At 47.6% G+C, this 20,963-nt stretch overlaps 1 protein-coding gene across 1 annotated transcript in view; it reads left to right on the top strand.

The window, feature by feature from the left end:
* MDGA1 (MAM domain containing glycosylphosphatidylinositol anchor 1) overlaps positions 1-20,963 on the top strand; it is a 192,138-nt gene that overhangs the window by 129,573 nt on the left and 41,602 nt on the right. Inside the window, exon 13 of the mRNA XM_058836468.1 lies at positions 10,936-11,035. Within this exon, the coding sequence (XP_058692451.1) occupies positions 10,936-10,940 (5 nt within the window). The 3' untranslated portion in view covers positions 10,941-11,035. The remainder of the gene's footprint in view (positions 1-10,935; positions 11,036-20,963) is intronic.

Below are 20,963 nucleotides of genomic sequence, written 5' to 3'. Positions count from 1 at the left end.
TTCTGTGTGCATCAGCACAGCTTGATTTGCAGTAACGCTTCACCTAAAGGAGCTGAACTCACTCTTATCTACACAGTGAATTCTCCTTATTCTACACACACCAAGAATAAAGGTGAATGTGAGACATCCATTAGCCTATAAACCCTGTTGGGGATCACAATATAATTCCCTCAGACCTGCTTGGTTCCCAGCACTTGCAGGGCAAGGCCAGCAAGGAGTTTCTGCAGGCTTGGAGATCCTGCTGTCATTACATGAAGATGCTACATGCAGCTGGGTAAAAGCCTCCCTATAGCATTCTCAACTAATCATACCGGACAGCTAGTACTTTCCCTAAGAAGCACCTTTCAGGCTGCAGGTTCCATTGGACTCCTTCATAGATACTGCTATTTTATCAAGCACAAGAGCCATCCATTACTCAGGGACAGGCTGAGTGCAGTCCACAAGCTTCTCCTGTGAAGGAGTCATGTTAAGTGTCATTCTCAGAGCTAGCACATGGGCAGGGCGTGCCTGGGTGGCCTGGGCAATCCCATCCCTATGTGCTCATGGTGGGGTCTGAGGCCTCATGCAGCCCATGGCTATACCATCCATGGTTCTCTAGGTGGAAGAGGATGGGCTGGGAGGCTGCTTGTGAGCACTACGTGACTACCTGCAGCATCTGAACACAGCCTCAGTTGCAGCATCTGGGGATGCTGTCTGTCCCCCTCTTGCTGAGCCCACCAAAGCCTGTGCCTTCTCATTACAGCATCCTCTCAGGAGTCCAGCTTCCTCTCTGCCTAATGTCAAAGTCAGATTGATATTTCAATCCACACAACCTATAATGAACCTTGGTAAAATCAATCAATACACATTCCCTCATTTCTCCATGTTCACTTGCTTAATGGAGGAAGTAGCTGCTGCCCAAGACCTTGAAATTCAATGGGTCTTTTGTCCCCCAACAAATGTACTTGATGGTGAGTTTAGAAAAAAAGTAAAAGCAGATCCTCATAATGATGTTTCTTCCTTTCTGTTTTTCAAAAAGAGAATGGAGCGGGTTAAGTAATTGGTAGAGCATGACTATCTATTTTCATTGGGGTAATGTTGGGGAAGATGAAACAGGGAAACCTTATGAATACGATTGTTTAGCAAAAGATTCTGAAAATATGAAACCTAGAATTGAAATAGAATTGAAAACTTGCTTTGAGCTATAGGATACTGAGTGCTAGTTACTATATAGCCAAAGAACAATATCCTAGCCAGGTGCAGGAGAATCCTTGTTGATGAAACAATACCCTTCTGCTGATAGTGAATCCAAAGGTCAAGCAGCAAGAGAAGAATTTGAAAGGTTTTTAGAGTCTAAAATGTAACACTGTATGGTAATGTAGTTGTTCTTACAGGCTATATGTAAGTTCTATAGAATGTGTGTCATATACTGGTTGGTCACTAGGAATTAAAATATTCATATAGAATATGATATAATAAGATATAATGTAATGCAACAAGAACTTCGCCCTCTTAACTTCCTCTCTTCTCTTAACTTCTCTTTACCTTTCTACCTCTTAATTAGCCTCTCTTACTCACTCTCTTACCCGCTCCTCTCTTAATCTCTTAACTTGCTCTCTTCTCCTCTCTTAACTTCCTCTCTTACTCCCTGCTCTTACCCACTCTTGCCCCTCTCTCTCTACCCCCTTAATTACCTTCTTCCCTCATGCTCCCCTCAAGGAAGGGAGGGGAGGGGAGATCATGTCAGATCATGTAAAGCAACGGAGTTAAGTTCTGAAATGTTAGGAAAAATCAAAGGAAATCCATGGAAGGCAAATGCTTAGCCAAAATGTTGGCTCACGCTGGACCTCCTAACAGGCAATATAGCAGATAATACAAAATCAGCATTTATGAATTAATAAAACAGCAGAAGAAAAAGAAAATAAATGTAGTAAAAAGACTTGGTGAGCAGCTGGGACTAACAGAGGTGAACTACATCAGAAGAATGTGATGTGCCCCTGCAGGGGTAGGAGGATGATGGAACCACCAATGTCACCTCGGCCAGTTGCCTGCTGAGGCTATGTGTGCAGCCATGGCAGCAGGATTGTGCAGACACTGTACACTGAAGGCAGTGGTCCTAGAGTTCCTTATTTGCACAGCTCCCACTTTTCCCGTGCCTTTTCATCTCCACCCACAGGGTGACCTCTCTTACCATCCCCTTACTAGGGATGGTAATTTTTTATTTATCCAGGGCCATTTTATGCCTCTATCCACATAAATTCAGTTTCCCTTTATTCTCTTCCACTTCTTCATATTCCCATTAGCACAGGTTTGAAGCAGAACATCAACCCTTACAGCTCTTTACCAGGTTGTTTACTGCAGGTTCTCTCTGAAGTCAGAGAAAAGGCAGCCCTGGTGCCAAATTCCATTTTAACTACACAATCAGTTATCAGCCCATTACCATAACAAGGAGATTAAAAGCGCTGAGAAATGCACAGTTTACTCATGGCTGGGAACTTTCCTGCTGTCTTCCCATGCCACAGGTTCCATTTTGTTCTGCTTGTCACTTTTCTCCAGGATCCATGGGGAGGGACGAGAGGCTGGAGATAATGAGCAACACCATGTCCCTAAGCCAAGGCTGAGGCAGGGGATTCCTCACACCCAGAGCCACTCAGGCAAACTAAATCAGGCCACATTACCTTTCTTGGGCCCTTGAACATTTCCTATCTTCTTTGAGTGTCTAACTTGAAACATTTCTCTGTTGGCAAGGTTTCAGACATCTATTCCCCCTGCATTCATTTTTCTGCCTATCATTCTTCGGGGACCAGACTGGGGATCGTTTCAGCCATCCAGAGTAATCCTGTCTGGATCCAACGCTATTTCTGCCTCCTATCTGCAGAGGACAGAAGATAGGATTTCAACAGCATACACTAATTCCCATGTATTTCTGTTTCTAAGAGGCTCAAAGGATATTTCTGAAGTAATAGATGTGCTCCGTCACAACAGGAGGGAGGCAGGTAGAGCATGCTGATGGATGCTTCTTGTGAGCACTTCTCAGGAGTCTGAAAGTCAGACCTGCCCTCAGACTGCAGCAGCTGAGTGCAAGTGCAGAACAGAGTATTAGTTGCAATTGTGAGTCACCTGCCACCAAAAGCAAACTTCTAATTGCAACAAAAGCAGTACCTGCATTGACTCCAAATTTATTCAAGTGGCATCACCAGAAAACCTTCGACCATTACATTGAAATCCAAGCATTTTACAAAAGCAATTATCTAACTACCAGGTTGCTGCTATTTTATGTAAGATCAGTAAAATCCAGATTTAGTTCCTCTCCCCAGAGTCTCCGGTTTTATTTTCTGATCAGCTGTTGTCTTTCTTTCCCACTGCCCAGACTGACTGCTAATGACTTCAGCTCCAGGAGGCAGGGAGCCCTCTCTTCAGGGATGGGAGACTGAATCAGGGCAGGAAGGATGGACACTTTTCCCTGTTTGGGGACTAGTAAAACTGCTCAGCTCCCTGCCCAGGTTATTGACACAGGCAAGCCATGTGAGCTGGCAGGAAAGGCTCTGTGAGTTTCTGCCCATGAGATGTCTAAGCATGGGAACAGAGGCTGGGGGTAGCAGGGATTAGGGGAGGCAATGGCATTTATGAAGCAAACACACAGATCCTGTAACTATAGCAATGGGAACAGAACTGGGAGCATAGGAGGACATAGCCTCTCAATATTGACCTTGTGTGTTGAATTTTTTGTGGCCTGCAGACCTAGAATATATTTGTTGCTACAGCATGAAAAAGAACAGGATCCAGATCCCAAGCCAGGATGGGAATTTACATTATATTGCATGGACAAAAGGAAGCGTTGTAATACTGCTATACTGCAGAGGAGGCACAAAATTCCAGCTGTTGGTGATCACTAAGTACCCCTCCCCAGATTTACAGTATTTTGCTTCACTTCCTTCCCTGCTACCTCCTGTCCTGTTCTTCCAATCAGCTGCTGTGCTTCAGGTTGCAGTCAGCTGCATTTCAAGAGCTAGAATAGCAACCCATAAACATGCTCACACACAATTGTTGTACTGACCCAGAAACTTCTAGCTTTTCTTGCTATCAGAGTTTGAACCTGTCAGCACTAGTCATACAGTGCACTTCTATCACTCCTAGAGGTGATGGTAGTAGGAGACTCTTAATGAGAGGTCCAGGAACCAGATATTGTTATAAATGCAAAGGCAATTTTGGATTAAAATGAAAAATAAAAGATTTATTATAAAACAATTTTGATAAGAAACAGCAACGAGAAAAAAAAACCACAATAAAATAAGCAGCGCAGCGCTGGGTGGACAGGGTCTATACCAAAGGTATAGGTGTTCCCAAATCCACGTCTGAGCGCTCTCAGGATTGGGGTTTTATAGGATTTTTAAGTCCTCAGGCTAAAATTCCAAGCAGGCTCTATTCACCAAGTGTTCTTGATTGCTCGGTGAATAGATTTCCTGGTTTGGAAAAATAGACCTAACTAGTGTCTGGACAGAGTCTCCTCATATGCAGAGAGACTCCGTATGTATTTTAATTTTGGGCTATCAAGGCTGAAGTGGTGTGATCCGGGGTTGCTGCCGATGGAAATCTCGGCGGAGTCTCCCCCTTTGTTTCCAGTGATTGTATCTCCAACACTGGTCTGACAGGTGGGGGATTCAGGACTAGCAGCGGATGCTTTTCTGAGGCTCGTCTTTGTCGACTTTGATTGTTTCACAACTGAGATCTGCAGAGACGTTGGTCAGGTCCGGAGTTGGGTTCCTCCCCCGAGCTAGTCCTTTTGTTGTCTTTGATGGCTCCCATCCTGTCTATTTTCCGAGTTAATGTTCGTTATCTGGGTGTTGGCTACAATCCTTTGCTTTCGGAGAAGAACTCCCAGCCAGGCTTGGGAGGAGGGTTTCTTTCTTTTTACAAACACATCTTTGGTTTTTTTTATTATTTCAATATATACATCTTATTTATATCTTTACGAATTTTTATTTACACATAATTTATTACAATATGATCCAGGAGACGTTACACTGGGAAGTAAAGCTGCAACCAGAATGGCAGTTAAGATGTAAGCAGGGGCTTCATGAGCCTCTGCTACATTACACTTACACATGCACCCCCCTCCAAGTTTTGACTCTAAACTCACCCCCAGAAATGTTTGTCTTTCACTACTGCTGTGAATGCAGTTTAATTTCCCAGATATCCTGCAATGGCTTGGGGCTTGGAGCATTCCTATGAGACTGCAAATACCCTCTGAAAGCAATGTGATAATGTATCACCCTAGTGAGAAGAGTCTCTGTGAAAGACACTTGTGGGGGGAAAAAAGCATTTGGTATGGATGAGCTGTTTATGGCTGTGCATGTAATTGATACAATACAGTAACAAGTCGGGGTGGTGGGGGAGCGGTGTGGAATATTTCCAGGCTCTCTGAAGAACATGGCACCAGCTGCATGTCTCCTTCTGTCTGGATTAACCACAGCTGGTCCCAGTAAACCTTCAGAGCTGGGGGTGGGGTGTTGGTGTTCCCTGGAGATGTTTTCCTCCTGCACCTCTCAAGTTAAGATATCAGAAGTGAGATTTGTCACTTAACCATCTGGAATAGGAGATCACAGGAGGCTGCTGCTTCTTAGTCTGTCACAGTCTTTAACTGTGCTAATGTCATTCAGATGTTTCGAAAAGCAACCCTGACAAGCAGGCATGAAATTAAGATGTTTGTGGAGCCAGCCAGCTGGAAAATTACAATGGCAGACCAGGGAAAGGCAGAGGAGGGGAGCACATTCAGAAGGAAGAAATTGTGCTGGAGACTATTTGTTTCCTCTCTCTGCCATGGATCTGCTGCAGCTTCGAGCTGATGCAGTGGCATCTCTATGCCAGGGAAAGCCTGGAAGCACCTCCCCTGCTTGCCCCTTCATGCTCTCCTGTTGTACAGTCTCAAGAATGAACCCAAGACAACCACTCATGTCCTCACTGAACTGGGATTTCCAGTAGGGGAATTTCTTTCCCAGGGAAGCATACATATCCAGTGTGTGGGACTGTTCTGTTTGGAAACAGGCTGAGGGAAGATGAGTTGGCCAGAAGCAGAGGCCACCCTTGAACCCCACAGCTCCACAGCCCTGTGGGATTTCTTTGCAGGGAGAGGACTGGGCATCCTGTGCTCCTGTCTTGGTCCTAGCAGTGCTGCAAGGTGCTGGGGCAGCTGGGTTTCATTTCATACTGCAAAGCAGTTTTATCAGCAACGAGTTGACATGGGGCTTTAAAACACTTTCTAATTAAGGAGCAGGCCAGCCTGGAGGGCAATTAGGTTTGATGCATTCCGTATTTGAAAAAGTCTGTGTTGCAAGCTCTGGAAAACATAGTGAGCTTCAGCAATTAAATGTTCCTCCCTGGCCTCCTCATTTGCAGAAACAACCTTGTTGGACAGCTCTCAACCAGTGTGCCCACTTCCCTGAGGGCAAGGGTGCAGCTGGCACTGGGGTGGGATGCAGCTGGGGCGGGTGAGGTCAAATGTACTGTGTGTGGTGGGGAAAAAGCACAGTGCAATTCAGCCTGGAAGGAGGTAGCTTTCTGTAAGGCAACTAGGCACAGCTGCCTAGTTTAATCCAGCCCCTCTACCATTCCCCATACTCAAGGCAAGTGAAACCATAGTTTTCTCTACCTCCTGGGCTTCACAGAGATGCTGAGCTGCTGAGATGCACACGATTCATGGCCAGCAGGGAGGTCATTTCAAGTGTGGCACTGCCTGCAAGCCAATTTTCTACAGACTCACAGCTTGCCCTCAAGTCAGCCCATGAAGCTGGGCATGTCTCAGCTTCCCCTGCTAAAAGACAGCAGTGAAATAGCTACGGTGAGGTTATTTTGCTTTGTGTATTCAGAATGACAGCAGAAATCATTAAAACTTTCTTTTTCTTATATTTTGCTTTACAACCACAAATTTATTTTTTTTTACTTTCTTAAAAATAATCCATTAAAATACCTCACTTTTTCAGGCATGTAATTTTTTCCTATGTGGAAACAGAGGAAGACAAGAGAGTATATATTTGCTATGCAAACTTGTGGTTTTTTTCCATCTACAAAGCATAATGTTTGATACAAAAAACAATCTGCTACTCCCCCAAAAATGTTTATTGGAAAGAGTTTTTTGCCCAAACTTCTTTCTCTCCACTCTTCTTTCTTTTTCTCCTTTCAAGATACTTCACCATATTTCCACCTTGTTTTGCCTACACCTTCCTTCATTCCTTTTTTTTATCCTCTTCTCCTGCCTCTCCCTCTCTTCCCCCACTATACCTCTCACTTTGTCTTCCTTCCAGCTCCCCGAGGAATTCTCTAATGACTTAAATGAAACACTAGCCTTCTCTATCTTCAATAACCCTCCTTGCTGGATCCCCAAGAGGACCCTGCCATGCACAGCAATTAGGAAACCAGAGCCTGGGGCTGCTGCATTTGCAGTGTCAGCATGGAGATCCTCTCTGCCCTCTTCCGTAAGAGAAGGAGGTCTCCATAAAGCTGGGAGCACTGTCAGCACGGTGGACAGAGGCTACTGCAGAGTTTCGGGAAGGCTTTCCTAAGCCAGCCAGGTCCTCTTCCCTCTGTTCCTGGCCTCCCTCAGGCAACCAGCATGTCTCAGCCCAGCAGCAGTACAGCACTTTTAGTGCTCCTCACACCTAAAGTGCCTCACCAGCCAGTGAACTATGAAGGGATCCAAAGTGTCTGGTCCCACTTGGGATGGAAGCAGTAAGACAGTGCTGTTCTTCTGCCCTTACAGATGTGGGTGGCTTGAACAGAAGTCCCTAGGGCCTTTTCAGATACGCACAAAGTTTATCCCTAAAGCCTCTGGTTTCCTTACACCTCCTCCTTTCAACCAAGCTATCAAAAACACCAGCAATTAAAGTTATGAATTTCCAGGGAACTCAGCTCCAGTGTGACCCTTTTGGCTGTGGTTCTGTCCAAAATCTCATCTCTTTGTGCCCTCATTCCTCTTGGTAAAGCATCCCAGACAAAGGCAGACAAAGCCAGTGCCTCTCTTGTGTGCTGATGAAAAGTGTCTTTCAAAAAGCCTCCTGGGAAATGCTTCCAATCAGAGTTAATTCTGTTGTTCTTTAATACTATCTGCCCTCCTCCTCTGCTTTGTCTTGGTTAGCCTCTATTTGTGGGGAAACAAGATCTCAGAACAGGATTCATTTCATTGTTGTTTTTCTTATCTCAGCAAGTAACCCCGTGGTCTCTGCTTGGTCAGGTGAGGAAAACACTCTTCCATGACATCAGTTGTCTCATACTAAGGTCAGTGTTTAAATTAAGTCACACAAAGCAGGTCCTAAAAGCACCGTGTCCTCTGCCCTAAGGAGAAGGGGAGCAAGGGGCTCAGAGACAACCAGACTGAGGCAGGCAGTCTCCTGAGGACCCACCCCAGGAACTGTCCCCCACTCACCCTGCCCCTGGGATTCCGTGGATGCTTGTGGGGGGAGAATGGATCTGCAAGGATAGGGCCAGAGTGAGACAGGGGTGCACATGAGCACAAGATGCAGGGATCACTGGGAGTAACAATCTCAGGACAAAATGAGCTACACATGTTCCCAAAACTCTGGTCCTCAGGAGCCGGCAGCCCCTCTCCACAGGCTCAACCTGTGCAGGGCTGAGGAAGGCAGACTTGGTTTTACTGTAGCAAGAAGGCTGTCTTTCTCAAGGCACCATCTGCTTTTTTGTCTGGTTGTTTTTGTTTTGGGTTTTTTTGGTGTTTTGTTTTGGTTTTGGTTTGGTTTGTTTGTTTGTTTTGGTTTTTTGTTTGTTCCTACTGCTAATGGGTCATCTTTCTTTAAAACGAGGGCTGCAAGTCTTATCTCATGCGTGCCTTGGTGAACAGAGGCAGCAGGCACTCCCTGAGTAGTCCCGGGATAAGCAATTAAGCAGCCACATGCCAGATCGGGATTAACCCCTTTCCTGTTTGTCTTGAGACCTTTCCAATTGCCCTTCCGGATGCCTCTCTTCAGTCACCCTTCATCCAAGCCCTCCCATCCCATCACTCTTCTCACCTCAGGCAAGCCCCCAGGTGCCGGGACAAGGAGTTGAGGAGTGTATGTGACTCCCCAGTGCCTGCCTTGGAAAAACTGCCCCACATGACAGGGGTGCCTCTGCTGACAGCTATCACTCACTCGTCCCCCATCTCAGAAAAGCAAGGAATTTCGAGGCTGGCTCTGGGATGTAGGCATTCAGGTATTCACCAACAGAAAGATGCTGGTTTCATCTGAAGGAGGGCAGAAAGAAGAATGAAATCCTTGTTTCAGAAGCCCATTGTAGAGTAGTTATCAAACAGCATCAGTAGGCTGGGATGCTTGGTAATTAGGCCACATTCTTTATGACTAGTTATTCTAAGCTGTAATTTGACAGACTTGGCGGGGGGGGGGGGGGAAATGTGCACATAAATTTGTTTTTAATCACATTAAGTATGCTAATTTATGATACAAAATAAATATTTACCAGAAGCAATATTTCTTCATTTCACGCTGGCTGCATTCTGGCATTTATTGAGGGTTACAAACAGACTGCTATCACACAGCCCTCCTTGCTGGCAGATCTCCTCTCTCCTTCCCTCCCCTCAGCCTGACAGGGAGAGAGATGGATCCAGCTTTGGCTTTAGAGGGGAAAGCAGGGAGAGGGAGTCACAGTGTTTCTCCCTTTTCCCAGTGGCAATGTGTCCTTTTACTGCCAAATGGCCCTTTGGAAAGGATGCTCTTAGCCAGATGCTGGCTACCCTTCAGGGCTGAGAGCCTGCCCAGGCACTCCTCTGAGGAGATGGACGATATTGTTCATCTGACAGACAGCCTGGCTCTTGTGTGGCAAGAGTGCCTCTCCAACAGCTCCAAGGCTACAGACCTCTATTCACGCAGCCTCTTCAACCTTTACAGCTTTCAAGGCTTTTATGCCCCTCTTCTTCTTCTTCTATGTATGAATTAACTAACATTTCAAGAATGAAAAGCTGCTGCAAACTGAAAGCCACAAATATTTTGTCATGGTTTTGACAGTCTATGAACTTTTCCTTCCCTACAAATGTATGTTCTTGCACAATGTTTTTTTTACCCTCACTAGTCAGCTCTTATTGCTACACATTCTGGATTTCAATAAACTGGAGCTTTCCAGTGGAAAACACCATTGCTGTGGCACTTCTTGAACAAATATTAGCTCAAACTGTGCAGGTTATTGTAAAGTGTACTTCTATCCCAAATAGGTAACTCCTGACCTGGTGCTAAGTAGTATCTCACTGCTTGACCTGACTAGGTTGTCCACCTGGAGCCAAGACAGCCAAGAGACACTTGCAGATCCATGTCCTGATGTACTGGTGATATACCATGGAGGAAGCTGGAGTGACAAGGGTTTCAGACACTTGGATCACCTGGGGATGTGTGTTACCTCCACACCAATCTTCCAGGTGAATTATTCCCATAACTTAGATTATTTTGGTTTTTTTGGTAAGGTATGGACTTCTGTGGCATAAAGGGAGTTCATACTACCACTGTGCCGTGAGAAGCATGTCAGATACTTTGAATTGCCCAGCAACTGAAGGACCACCCCATTATAGCCAAAGAACCCTTTTTTTTTGTTTTGTACATGTAATCCACCTCTCAGAAAACTCTTGCCCTTTTGTAGTTCCAATATTCGGAATTAAACCATCAATAACTTAGCATCTCGAGGCACTAAGGGAAAAGACAGTTTGGGAGTTAAGAGAACTGTCTATATGGGGTCAGAAACAGCAGGAGGAACCCTATCTGAGGAGAAGAGCTCTGGGGATGGTTTTGCCTTGCACTGTGTGCACAAGCATTTAATCCACTCTGTTGACACAAACTGCCACTTGGGAGATCATCTACTGATTAGCAGTTACGTGAGTTTGTATACCCAAGCTGAAATTTTTCAGAAGTGCTTAATGGCTAGGCACTACTTAATATTTACCACATGTTCTTCCTTCCCTTGCAGGTTAGTTGCATTTGGGCTGACGGCACAAGCTGCCTGCTCCCAGTCTAATGCCTGGCTGCACAGTGGATAAGTATCATAAAGGCCAGCAGCATGGAGACAGGTAAGCCAGCTGACATTGTCCTGCCTTGTAGCTTGGCACACAGAATAGAGCTAGGGCTTGGTGGAGCTCCTCTTTTAATACTACATTCCCACAAGGACAGCCATTTGCCTCTTCTCTTCAGCTTGGTGCTTCTTTATAGGTGAAAATTGCATGATGAAACGCTGTAGTGGAGATGACCCACTCATTCCATCTGGGGATCCCATTCCCAAATATCAGGGCATGGTTGTTCTTCAGCACTTCCAGTCTTATCACCAGGCATCCCCAGAGTATCCTCATGCCTTCTCTCCTCAGAGGAACCAGGGAGAAGGTTCCCAGACTGAGAGACCACAATGACACATAGTAATTTTTCTTTGCTCATGGTGACTCCCACTGCTCCAATCCCCTCAGTTTTGCCTCTGCCTTTCTGGCTCCAGATCATTCACAGCCTTCAGCAGAGTCACGATCTTTCTCAAAGCCTTTCCCAAGTTCTGCTCATGACAGCATTTGAGTGCCACAGGTATTAATGAATTATTCATCAGTGCTTCCCCTGCTGAATCCAGTGGCTTTATGTTCTTCACACCTGATGAACTGAGGGACAGAAAAAAAGCCGAATTCATTCCAAATTATCATTCATTTGGGATGCTAGATTTGCAAAGATCTTGAAGTCTGATTTTTCAGGGTTTACATGGGATTTTATGTGTCTAAAGCATGAATCCATCTGGTTATAATAAGGAACAGCACAAATCAGGCTCGTTATTCAGGAAAGGAGAAATGAGTTGCTCTCAATGAACACCTTACCTTATGCCACCTTTCCCTGACAGCAAGGAGCAGAGTGACAGACGAAGAAAGAAAGCCAGTCTCTTGGGCTGGGCAGCATGAGATCATTCTCCTGCATTTTGTATTTCCCTCATTTAGTCCTTCCTAATATTCACCATGAGCAGTAGCTAGGGCAGCACCTGGAGGGAAAGCCTCCTCCAGCCTTACCCTTACCTGCATCCCAGGGAATACTCCTCTAGAAAATGGGGAAGTGGGGAAACAGAGCTTTCAGAAGTAGTGCTGTAGGATGCTTTGTGGATTGAAAACTTTACCATGATAAAACAGAGTAACAGCTGCACCAGAAAAATCACCCTCTAGAAGTGCTGTTAAATTGGGCTGCAGGAGCTACAGGAAGGCAGAACAAGCTCAGCAAACACAGGTGCCTCTGAGGACAGAGCAGTCCAGATACAGCCAGTCTCTACAGAAAATAGATGGGTCATGGAGTTTGAAAAGATGCATGGCTTTTCACTGGGGCAGTTCTAGCTAGGTTGAGTGGAATTTTACAGAAACTGATTCCTGTCTCCAACAAGTAGGCTTGCACTTCCCAACCACCCATCTGTCAGAATTTTGCTCAGTATGGTCAGAGCAGTGGTGTTTGTTTCTCCCCTAATCTTCTCTTCAGAAATGAATGACCCAATTTAGATGAAACATTAAAACAGCCCAAGGCATATTTTCAGCTTTGAAAACCCCAGCTTGCACAGTTAACATATGGATCAACTTTGGAGCAGGCACAGAGGAATTCAGGTTTTGAAACTAGTGGTTCTAGTGAAGCAATGAATCTGGATGTAAGGAAAAGATACTAGAGCCAGGCTAGTGATCAAGCCACAGGATTTCTACCTTCTCTTTTTGTTTTGAGTGCCATCGTGTGCCGCGGCGACGGAAAGCCTGGAGCACCACAACTTCTCTAGAGAAACAGCCCTGAAAAGGGCTGGGTCGAAGGACGTGAGCAGCTTCGAGCAGGTGAGTGATTCCAGCTCAGCTCAGCGGCAGCGGCGGGCAGGCGACACGGGAAGCAGGGACGAGAAAGCTGGTCCACCATTCCGCCAAGCAAAACCTTTATTCAGGCAGAGCTTCGTCAAAGGGTGCCGGCAACAGCGAATCCACCGAACAGGGGAAAACCTGGGATATTTATTGGAGAGGAGAGGGGCAGGGGGAAGCCTGAGATACCTGTATCCAGGTGGGACAGCAGGGGGGAACACCAATGGAGCACAACAGTTTAACATAACTAACTCAAAGATCCCTGGGAGCGATACATTGTGTCTCTCTGAGTGAAAGGTGTCTTGCCTCCAGGGGAGAGCCAGGATCTCGGGCTCCACGGGCTCCTCCGCACCCACAACTCCCCCTTCTTCACTTATTAAAAAGGCACCTCCTAGAGAGTTAGCTAATAGCTTCTTAAAATGTGAAAACATATTCAGGAAGATAATAACAATTAGGAAAACCCAAAAAATGTTTTTGAGGAGGGAGGCAACCCATCCTTTGAGCCCTTAGCTCCCAAAAGGTCCTCAAGCCACTGGGGCTCCTTTCAGTCTGGAGTTCCTAGACCGCGTGTTGGGGTCTCTGGATGCGGGCGTGGATGCCTTCACTGGGGCTGGAGAGGTCAAAGCAGCACAGTCTGTCAGATTCCTCACAGCCATGTCCACGGGCAGGCAGGATGACAGAGGGTTGGTGGCGCTGTCCATGGACAAGCACATGTGTTCTTGTTGGGGCGTCTTTGCGAGGGTGATCCACACGTTCTCCTGGGGTTGTGCTACTAGCCAGGCCTCTACAGCTGATGTTTTCAGGAGCATCCAGATAATCAGGAACATCAGGAACTCAAGGATGGTTTTGCTCTCCATTTTCTACAATAGGACATAAAAGATTAGCTCTGATTTTTGGAGGGGGGGGGAGCTATTTTCTTTCTCCCTTTCCTCTCCCGTCTCCCCCCTCTTTAAAAAAAAAACAAAACCAAAAAAACCCAAACAATTATAAACAAGGTTATTCTGTGTATTGGGGACACATGACCCGACACCAGCAGCAGCACAGAGGTGCATTTTGGTGCAAACTAGCAATTTGGGCTAGGCAACGAGGGCAAGAAGGGGAAGGGGGAGGGAGTTAAGAAGACTTGTGTACTGTCACGGTGTCAGGCGTGACGTTGGCAGTCGTCTCGTTGCGGCCCTGGTAGCAGGATGGTTTGGCCTCTGTCTGGTTGTTGGTCTGGTGGCAGGTCGGTTCGGTGGACTCCGACGACGTCTCCGTTTCCAGGCTGCCGTGGACTGCTGTTTTTCTGGACCTGTGTGGGTCTCAGGAGACTTTGAAAGTTCTGAATCTGGTGCAGGGTTTGTAGGGCCTAAATAAGATTTCACATTTTTCCCTGGGAGCCACTTAGGTACTGATGGTGTGGACACACACGCATACCCTCTCCCCCAGGTAATCAATGGGAAAGGTTCTGATGTCTGTTGTGATTCAGGATCCTTGATCAGCACCGGCGGCTTCTCTGTGAGTTTGGCATGAGTTGAGTTAGAGAAGTGCCGTATTACAGGGGGGTCAGGCTCTGTAGATGAGCAATTTAGAAAGTTCATGACATATAGAGCCTTACAGAGCCTCTCAATGGGAGAAATGATTTCTGTTCCTCCCCGCTGGTGATCAAGGACTCTTTTCAGGTTTTGGTGGGTCCTCTCTACTATTGATTGCCCTGTAGGGGAATGAGGAATGCCCGTGGTGTGTTTCACCCCCCACTCATTGAAAAAGTCTCTTAATATGTGAGAGGTGTAAGCAGGTCCATTGTCTGTTTTAATTTGATCTGGGACTCCCAGGGTAGCAAAAGCAAGGAGAAAATGTTGGATGGTGTGCTTGGCATTTTCTCCTGCATGGGCTGAGGCAAACACTGCACCAGAGAAGGTGTCTACGGAGACATGTATGTATTTGACTCTCCCGAAGGACGGGACGTGAGTGACATCGGTTTGCCATATCTGGCAGCTGTTAAGTCCTCGGGGGTTAACCCCGGAGTTAACAACCGGTATTTGGAACGATTGGCAATTAGGACAGGTGGCAACTATTGCTCTAGCCTGGTCTCTGGGTAGTCTGAACATTCTCATCAGTGCAGGCACGTTTTGGTGGAAGAACTGGTGGGACAATTTTGCTTGTGCGAAAATGTCAGGGACATTGGCTGCTGCAGCAGGCACGGCTAAGGCGTCTGCCCTCCTGTTTCCTTCGGCAATGGCACCTGGGAGGTCAGTGTGCGCCCTCACATGCATGACATAGTAAGGTTGCTTTCTGTGGGAGATAAGATATACTAATTCAGAAAGCAATTGGTATAAATTTGGGTTAGAGACCTCTTTCAGAAATGCATGTTCTGCTCTCATAGCTATTCCAGCCACATAAGCCGAATCAGTCACCGGATTGAAAGGTTCTTGGAATTTCTCAAAGGCTCTGACAACGGCTGCTAATTCAGCAATTTGTGGTGATCCCTCGAACACTTGGACATCAGACTCCTATTTCTGTGTCTTGGGGTCCTTCCAAGTCATGACTGACTTGTGGGATTTCCCTGAGCCATCTGTGAAAACTGTCAGGGCCTGGAGCAATGTTTTGCTCTGTAATGATTTGGGGACCAAATTGAATGTGGTTTTGAAAAGTCTGTGGCCAGGTGGGTGTATAGAAATTTGGCCTGAATAGCTATCGAGAGTGAACTGAAGGCTCTCATTGGTTTGGAGCAAAGGCTCCAAACTTCCAGTTGCCAATGGGAGGAAGATGAATGTGAACTCACAGGCTGCAAGAGTGCGGAGACGGACTCTAGCTCTTTTAATGAGTTCAGCCATGATTTCCTGCGGGGTGGTAATAGTCTTAGTGGGCTGGTTATGTGTAAAAAGCCACCGATGATAAGGAGAGGATCCTTCAATGCCATGTCCCATTGAAAAATGAGCGCGTGTAAGTGCGGGGCCTTACCCAGGATAACCAGCTGGAAGGACAGGCTGGGCTCATAGCGGTGGGCTTGCCATGAAGACAGGGCCTCCTAGACCTTGGTGATGGATTCCCGGGCCTCCGGCGTGAGGGAGCATGGTGAGTCGAGGGCCTCGCTGCCACGGAGCAGGTTGAAGAGGGGCACAAGGACTTCTGTTGTTATCCCAAGCAGAGGGCGTATCCAGTTGATGGACCCGCAGAGCTGATGCAAGTCCCGCAGGGTCTTGGGGTCATCTTTGATGGTCAGCTGCTGGGGCACGACGGTCTGCTCACGGATCTGGAGTCCCAGGTAGGTCCAAGGGCAGGTGTGCTGGATCTTGTCCTCACGGATCTCAAATCCAGCGTCCTCAATTGTCTGGATAGTTTTTTGTAAAGTCCGGTGCAGATAGTCATCGTGAGCAGCACAAACCAGGATGTCATCCATGTAGTGGAGGATGACAGCATCTGGGAACAGGGTCCTCACAGGTGACAGGATGTGGGCCACATACCACTGGCAGATGGTAGGAGAATTTTTCATCCCTTGGGGAAGGACTAGCCAATAGTATCTTTTTAAAGGTGCTTGTCTGTTTGGAGAGGGAACCGAGAATGCAAATCTGGGAGCGTCCCAAGGATGGAGGGGTATGTTGAAAAAACAGTCCTTTATGTCAATGACAGCCAGCTTCCAATCCCGGGGGAGCATTGAAGGGGAGGGCATTCCAGGCTGAAGGGATCCCATATCTTCGATGACATCGTTAATTTTCCAGAGGTCATGAAGGAGTTTCCAAGTCTCCACCTGTCCTTGCCTGGTTTGCGTAGGACAATGTTTCCGCTGAAGATGAATAGATCACACGGACACAGGTCGAGGTGTGGTGAAGAGAAGAGAAAGTTTATTTTTCTCCCCAGGATTTATAGGCTCCTGACCACAGCCAGGGATTGGATGGTCAGGATAACACTTTCTCACTGCACTGGCCATGAGAGATGTCCATCACAAGATGTCTAACAGAAAGAATGTACACATATCTATGTTTACAGTTACTGTCCTGGGAAAGTCTTTAGAAAACTATGTTAGCAAGCTCAGAAGCTGAGTTTTCAGGGCGACAGGACAAAGACAGGGGAGTTCCAAGGGCTATTGGTCTCTGTAATGTGGCCCTTGGCAAGCTGCTCCTCCACGAGGGCTTCCAGTGCGTGCAGTTTGGTCTCAGATAGGGGCCACTGATCAACCCACACTGGATGGTGCTGTTTCCAGGTGAGTTGGGGGATGGTAGGCATGGTGCGCTTCTCAGTGACCCCCACTAAAAATCCCTGCTGGGAATCCGTGGAGAAGCTCCCCATTGGGACAGGAGATCCAGTCCCCAGAGGGTGATTGGTGCTCTCACTACAAATGGCCTGATGGTTGCCATTTGTCCCTCAGGTCCTTTGATGACAATATTCCGTTTGCTCCTCATGGAGGCTGTCATCCCTCCAATTCCTGAAATCATGTCTGCCACAGGTTGTAATTCCCAATTGTCTGGCTACTCGGAGTGGGCAATGATGGTAACATCTGCTCCTGTGTCCAGCATTCCTGGGCACTGAATCCTTTCCCCATAACAGAATAGGCTGCAGTCCACGATGGGTTTGCTGAAGCCCACAACCTGAGTCCACATAGTGCTGGGGTTGAGGGGAACCTGATCTGGGTAGTCACTAGGAAGTAAAAAGGCCTGTGCCACAGGAGTCTATTCCTTTAAATAATAAGGAGGGTCTATGCAGGTCAGAGAGATGGAAATTTCATCTCCAGGGTATATAGTCTGGACCTCAGGAACAGTATGAATTTGTCCTGGAGAGTTGGTAGGATCCCCAAGTATTAAGATGTTGGAGGGACTGCCTGGTGGTCCACGTTTCCCTGTGGGGATTTTGTAAATACAGTCACCCTTCATATGTAAAGAGAGTCTAGTTACCAGTTGGCGCCGGGTTCCCATCTGAAGCACTCCACCTGCTGGGCTTGATATCGGGGTCCCCGTGGAGGCAGGATGGTGGGTTTGGCAGGAGGGGTGGAGTGGGGCGGCATTTGATTTGATATCGAAGCGCGGGGCCGTCCCGCGCTCTGCTTGAAGTTTCCCGAATGCCAGTTCTGTCTGGGTAACTGTTGGTGGGCTGGTGGTTGTATAGAATGTCTCTCTGGACAGTCTTTGAAAAAATGTCCAGGCTCGCCACAATTAAAACAGCGATTTGTGTTGGGGTCTGCAGCATAAGCTCCAGATATCCCCTCTGCCACTCCTTTAGCCACTGCAAGTGCCACTATTCTCACTTGAGGCAGAGGAGTGTTTGGTGGTGGCTTTAACCATCTGATCTATGGTTGGTTCTGGGTCCAGAGGGAGGGCTCGCAAAACTGCTTTGCACTCCGGATTAGCATTGGCCATTGCTATTTTTACTAATAATTCCTTTTGCACCTGAGGGTTCTCTATCTGCTTTTCAATGGCTACTTTTAACTTATGAATATAATTAATAAAAGACTCAGTTGCCCCTTGCTTAATATTGGTGAAGCACTGCATTGGCACTTTATCATCAGGGGTGGTAAAAAGAGGTATCTTAGCAGCATTAGCTATATCTTGTAAGGCTGCTTCAGGCAGATCCCGGGCCTGATCTCGGGGCTTTTGGAAATCTCCTTCTCCTGCTAATTGCTCTAAAGTAAAATTAGGTCTGTTAGCATCTTTTGCATAAACATCTGCTAACTGCTTTAAATGTTTCTTCCACTGCCTCTCCCACAACATGTACTCTGCTGGGGAGAGAAGGCAGTTCATAATATTCTTGATGTCATGTGGGACCATGACGTGGGCAGAGAAGGAGGCTTCCAGCAAGTGTTTAAAAAGATGTGAACCCCTGCCATGTTCCTCGGCAGCTTTGCAAAGTTCTTGCAGTTCCCTATAGTGAAGGGACTCCCATGTGGCAACCTGTGCCCCTGTCCTGTCTCTCCTCATTATTACAGGAAAGGCAAGTATTTTCTGGGACAGAGCTGAGTTCCCCACCCGTGTGGCTTCCCTCTGCACCTCAGCCCAGTGGTCTTCATACTCAGAATCTGAATAAGAAGATCCACTGCTCTCATCTCCTAGTGGAGATGGGGGACGCTTGCTGGCAGCGCAGGGCCGGCTCGGGTGCCTAGAGCTGGCCCTTTTGTGGCTGCATGGGGAAGCCAGGATGGCCCCGCTCCGGCCGGAGCCGTCCCGACCTCTGGGGCACAGGGACCCTGGAGTGGGCGCGCCGCTGGGGACGGGGCCCCGGCACAAAGGGACAGGACCGGGGTCCGCGACGGGGAGGGGTTTCCCAATGTATGGGGGGGCCCGACGCGGTTACACCCAATGACGCAGTGGGGGGGGAGGAGGAACAAGACGCGGCAGGAAGAGAAGGGGTGAAGGCGGGAAAGTGGCCATTTTGGGCATCGAGGGCAGGAAAACCGGGGTCTGAATGGGACAAAATGGCGGGACGGGCCACACTGCCGGCGCCATCTGTGCTAACGCTAGGAACTGGGGGGGACACAACCGGGTGTGAGGGCATAGGAGAGAGGGTAGAGGAAGGACCCAGAGCGGCATGGCCATTGCCGCCCTGGTACGGGTAGAGAGACGGTGGGGAAGTGTCAGGGAGACGGCAGCAGCCCTGTGCCCGGGGGCAATGTCCACCCGCCGACAGGCTTTCAGATAGGGAAGGGGGTTTGGGGACACTTGGAGAGGTTGACGGGGTTGGGGGGTTTAACTGGGGACCCAAAACTCCCTCTTCTTTTTTTCCCTCTTCTTCCAATGAGAAAATAATATTTTGAAACACAGGAAAAACTTTGTGACAGAAAAATCCCCTTTACCTTGAACTGTATATAACTTTCTTCCCACATTATCCCAAAAAATTCCCAATCTAGCAGAATCCGAATTAATCTTAAAATGTTTAAAAACCCAATTAATAAATCTTTTCAAATCCCCTTCAGAAAACTTAAAATTTCCCGCTTTTAGGGTATTTACAACTTGGATATAAAAGTCCCTCTCAGGTGGGGTCAGTCTCCGTACAGAGGACTGATTTCCCATCCTTTTTCACTCCCCACCCAGCAGAAAAACAGCAAGGAAAAAAAAAAGAAAAAGGAAAAGAGCCCGAAAAAAAAACCTTCACTGGATCAACTTACAATTTCTCTTTGGCAGATGCCGGTGGGCAAAAAAAAAGCTGCTGGGCAGGTGGTCACCTGGCGGCCGGTCCTCAGGGGTTTTTCCTTGCCCCAGATGGTCAGACGAGGGTCCCGGTCACAGCCTCTTGGATCGCTTCTTGCTAAAACGCAAGAAAGGCTTCCTTGAGGGGTGCCGGCTCGAACGGCGGCTTTTCTCGCAGTTAAAGCTGCGGGCGGACGCTTCTTTGGGGCTTCTTCGAAGGCCCCACGTTGGGCACCAGTTGCCGCGGTGACGGAAAGCCTGGAGCACTGCGACTTCTCTAGAGAAACAGCCCTGAAAAGGGCTGGGTCAAAGCGCATGAGCAGCTTCGAGCAGGCGAGTGATTTCAGCTCAGCTCAGCAGCGGCGGCGGGCAGGCAACACAGGAAGCAGGGACGAGAAAGCTGGTCCATCGTTCTGCCAAGCAAAACCTTTATTCAGGCAGAGCTTCGGCGAAGGGTGCCAGCAACAGCGAATCCACCGAACAGGGGAAAACCTGGGATATTTATCGGAGAGGAGAGGGGCGGGGGAAGCCTGAGATACCTGTATCCAGGTGGGACAGCAGGGGGGAACACCAATGGAGCACAACAGTTTAACATAACTAACTCAAAGATCCCTGGGAGCGATACATTGTGTCTCTCTGAGTGAAAGGTGGATTGCCTCCAGGGGAGAGCCAGGATCTTGGGCTCCGCGGGCTTCTCCGCATCCACAATCGTGCTGCTTTTGGAAATCACAGCAATGACAGAAGACCTGTACTACACCAGAAGGCTTCACTGGCAGGCTGGAGATCCCTAAACACTCTTCCTTTTCTCCCTCCCTCTCCCAAGGCCAAACAAAGCCCCAGCTCTCTTATGCCTCAGCCATGGACTAATTTTTACCTCTTTTCTCTGAAGAAGACTTCAATATATAGGAGAGACCTTACCATACAGATTCTCACACTCATCCCTATCTTCAAAGTTCATCCCTTACTTCTTATAGAAACCCTTCAATCTGAGTCAGAAAGCAAGCACCTACTTTCACCAGGCTACCCAGCAGAGCTGTGAGGCCCCAGAAAGCCTCTAG

The sequence above is a fragment of the Poecile atricapillus genome, chromosome 3, assembly GCF_030490865.1.
Source record: "Poecile atricapillus isolate bPoeAtr1 chromosome 3, bPoeAtr1.hap1, whole genome shotgun sequence".
NCBI classification, from domain to species: domain Eukaryota; kingdom Metazoa; phylum Chordata; class Aves; order Passeriformes; family Paridae; genus Poecile; species Poecile atricapillus.
Note: the sequence above shows the minus strand (reverse complement) of the source record. Positions and strands in the feature narration are given on the sequence as shown.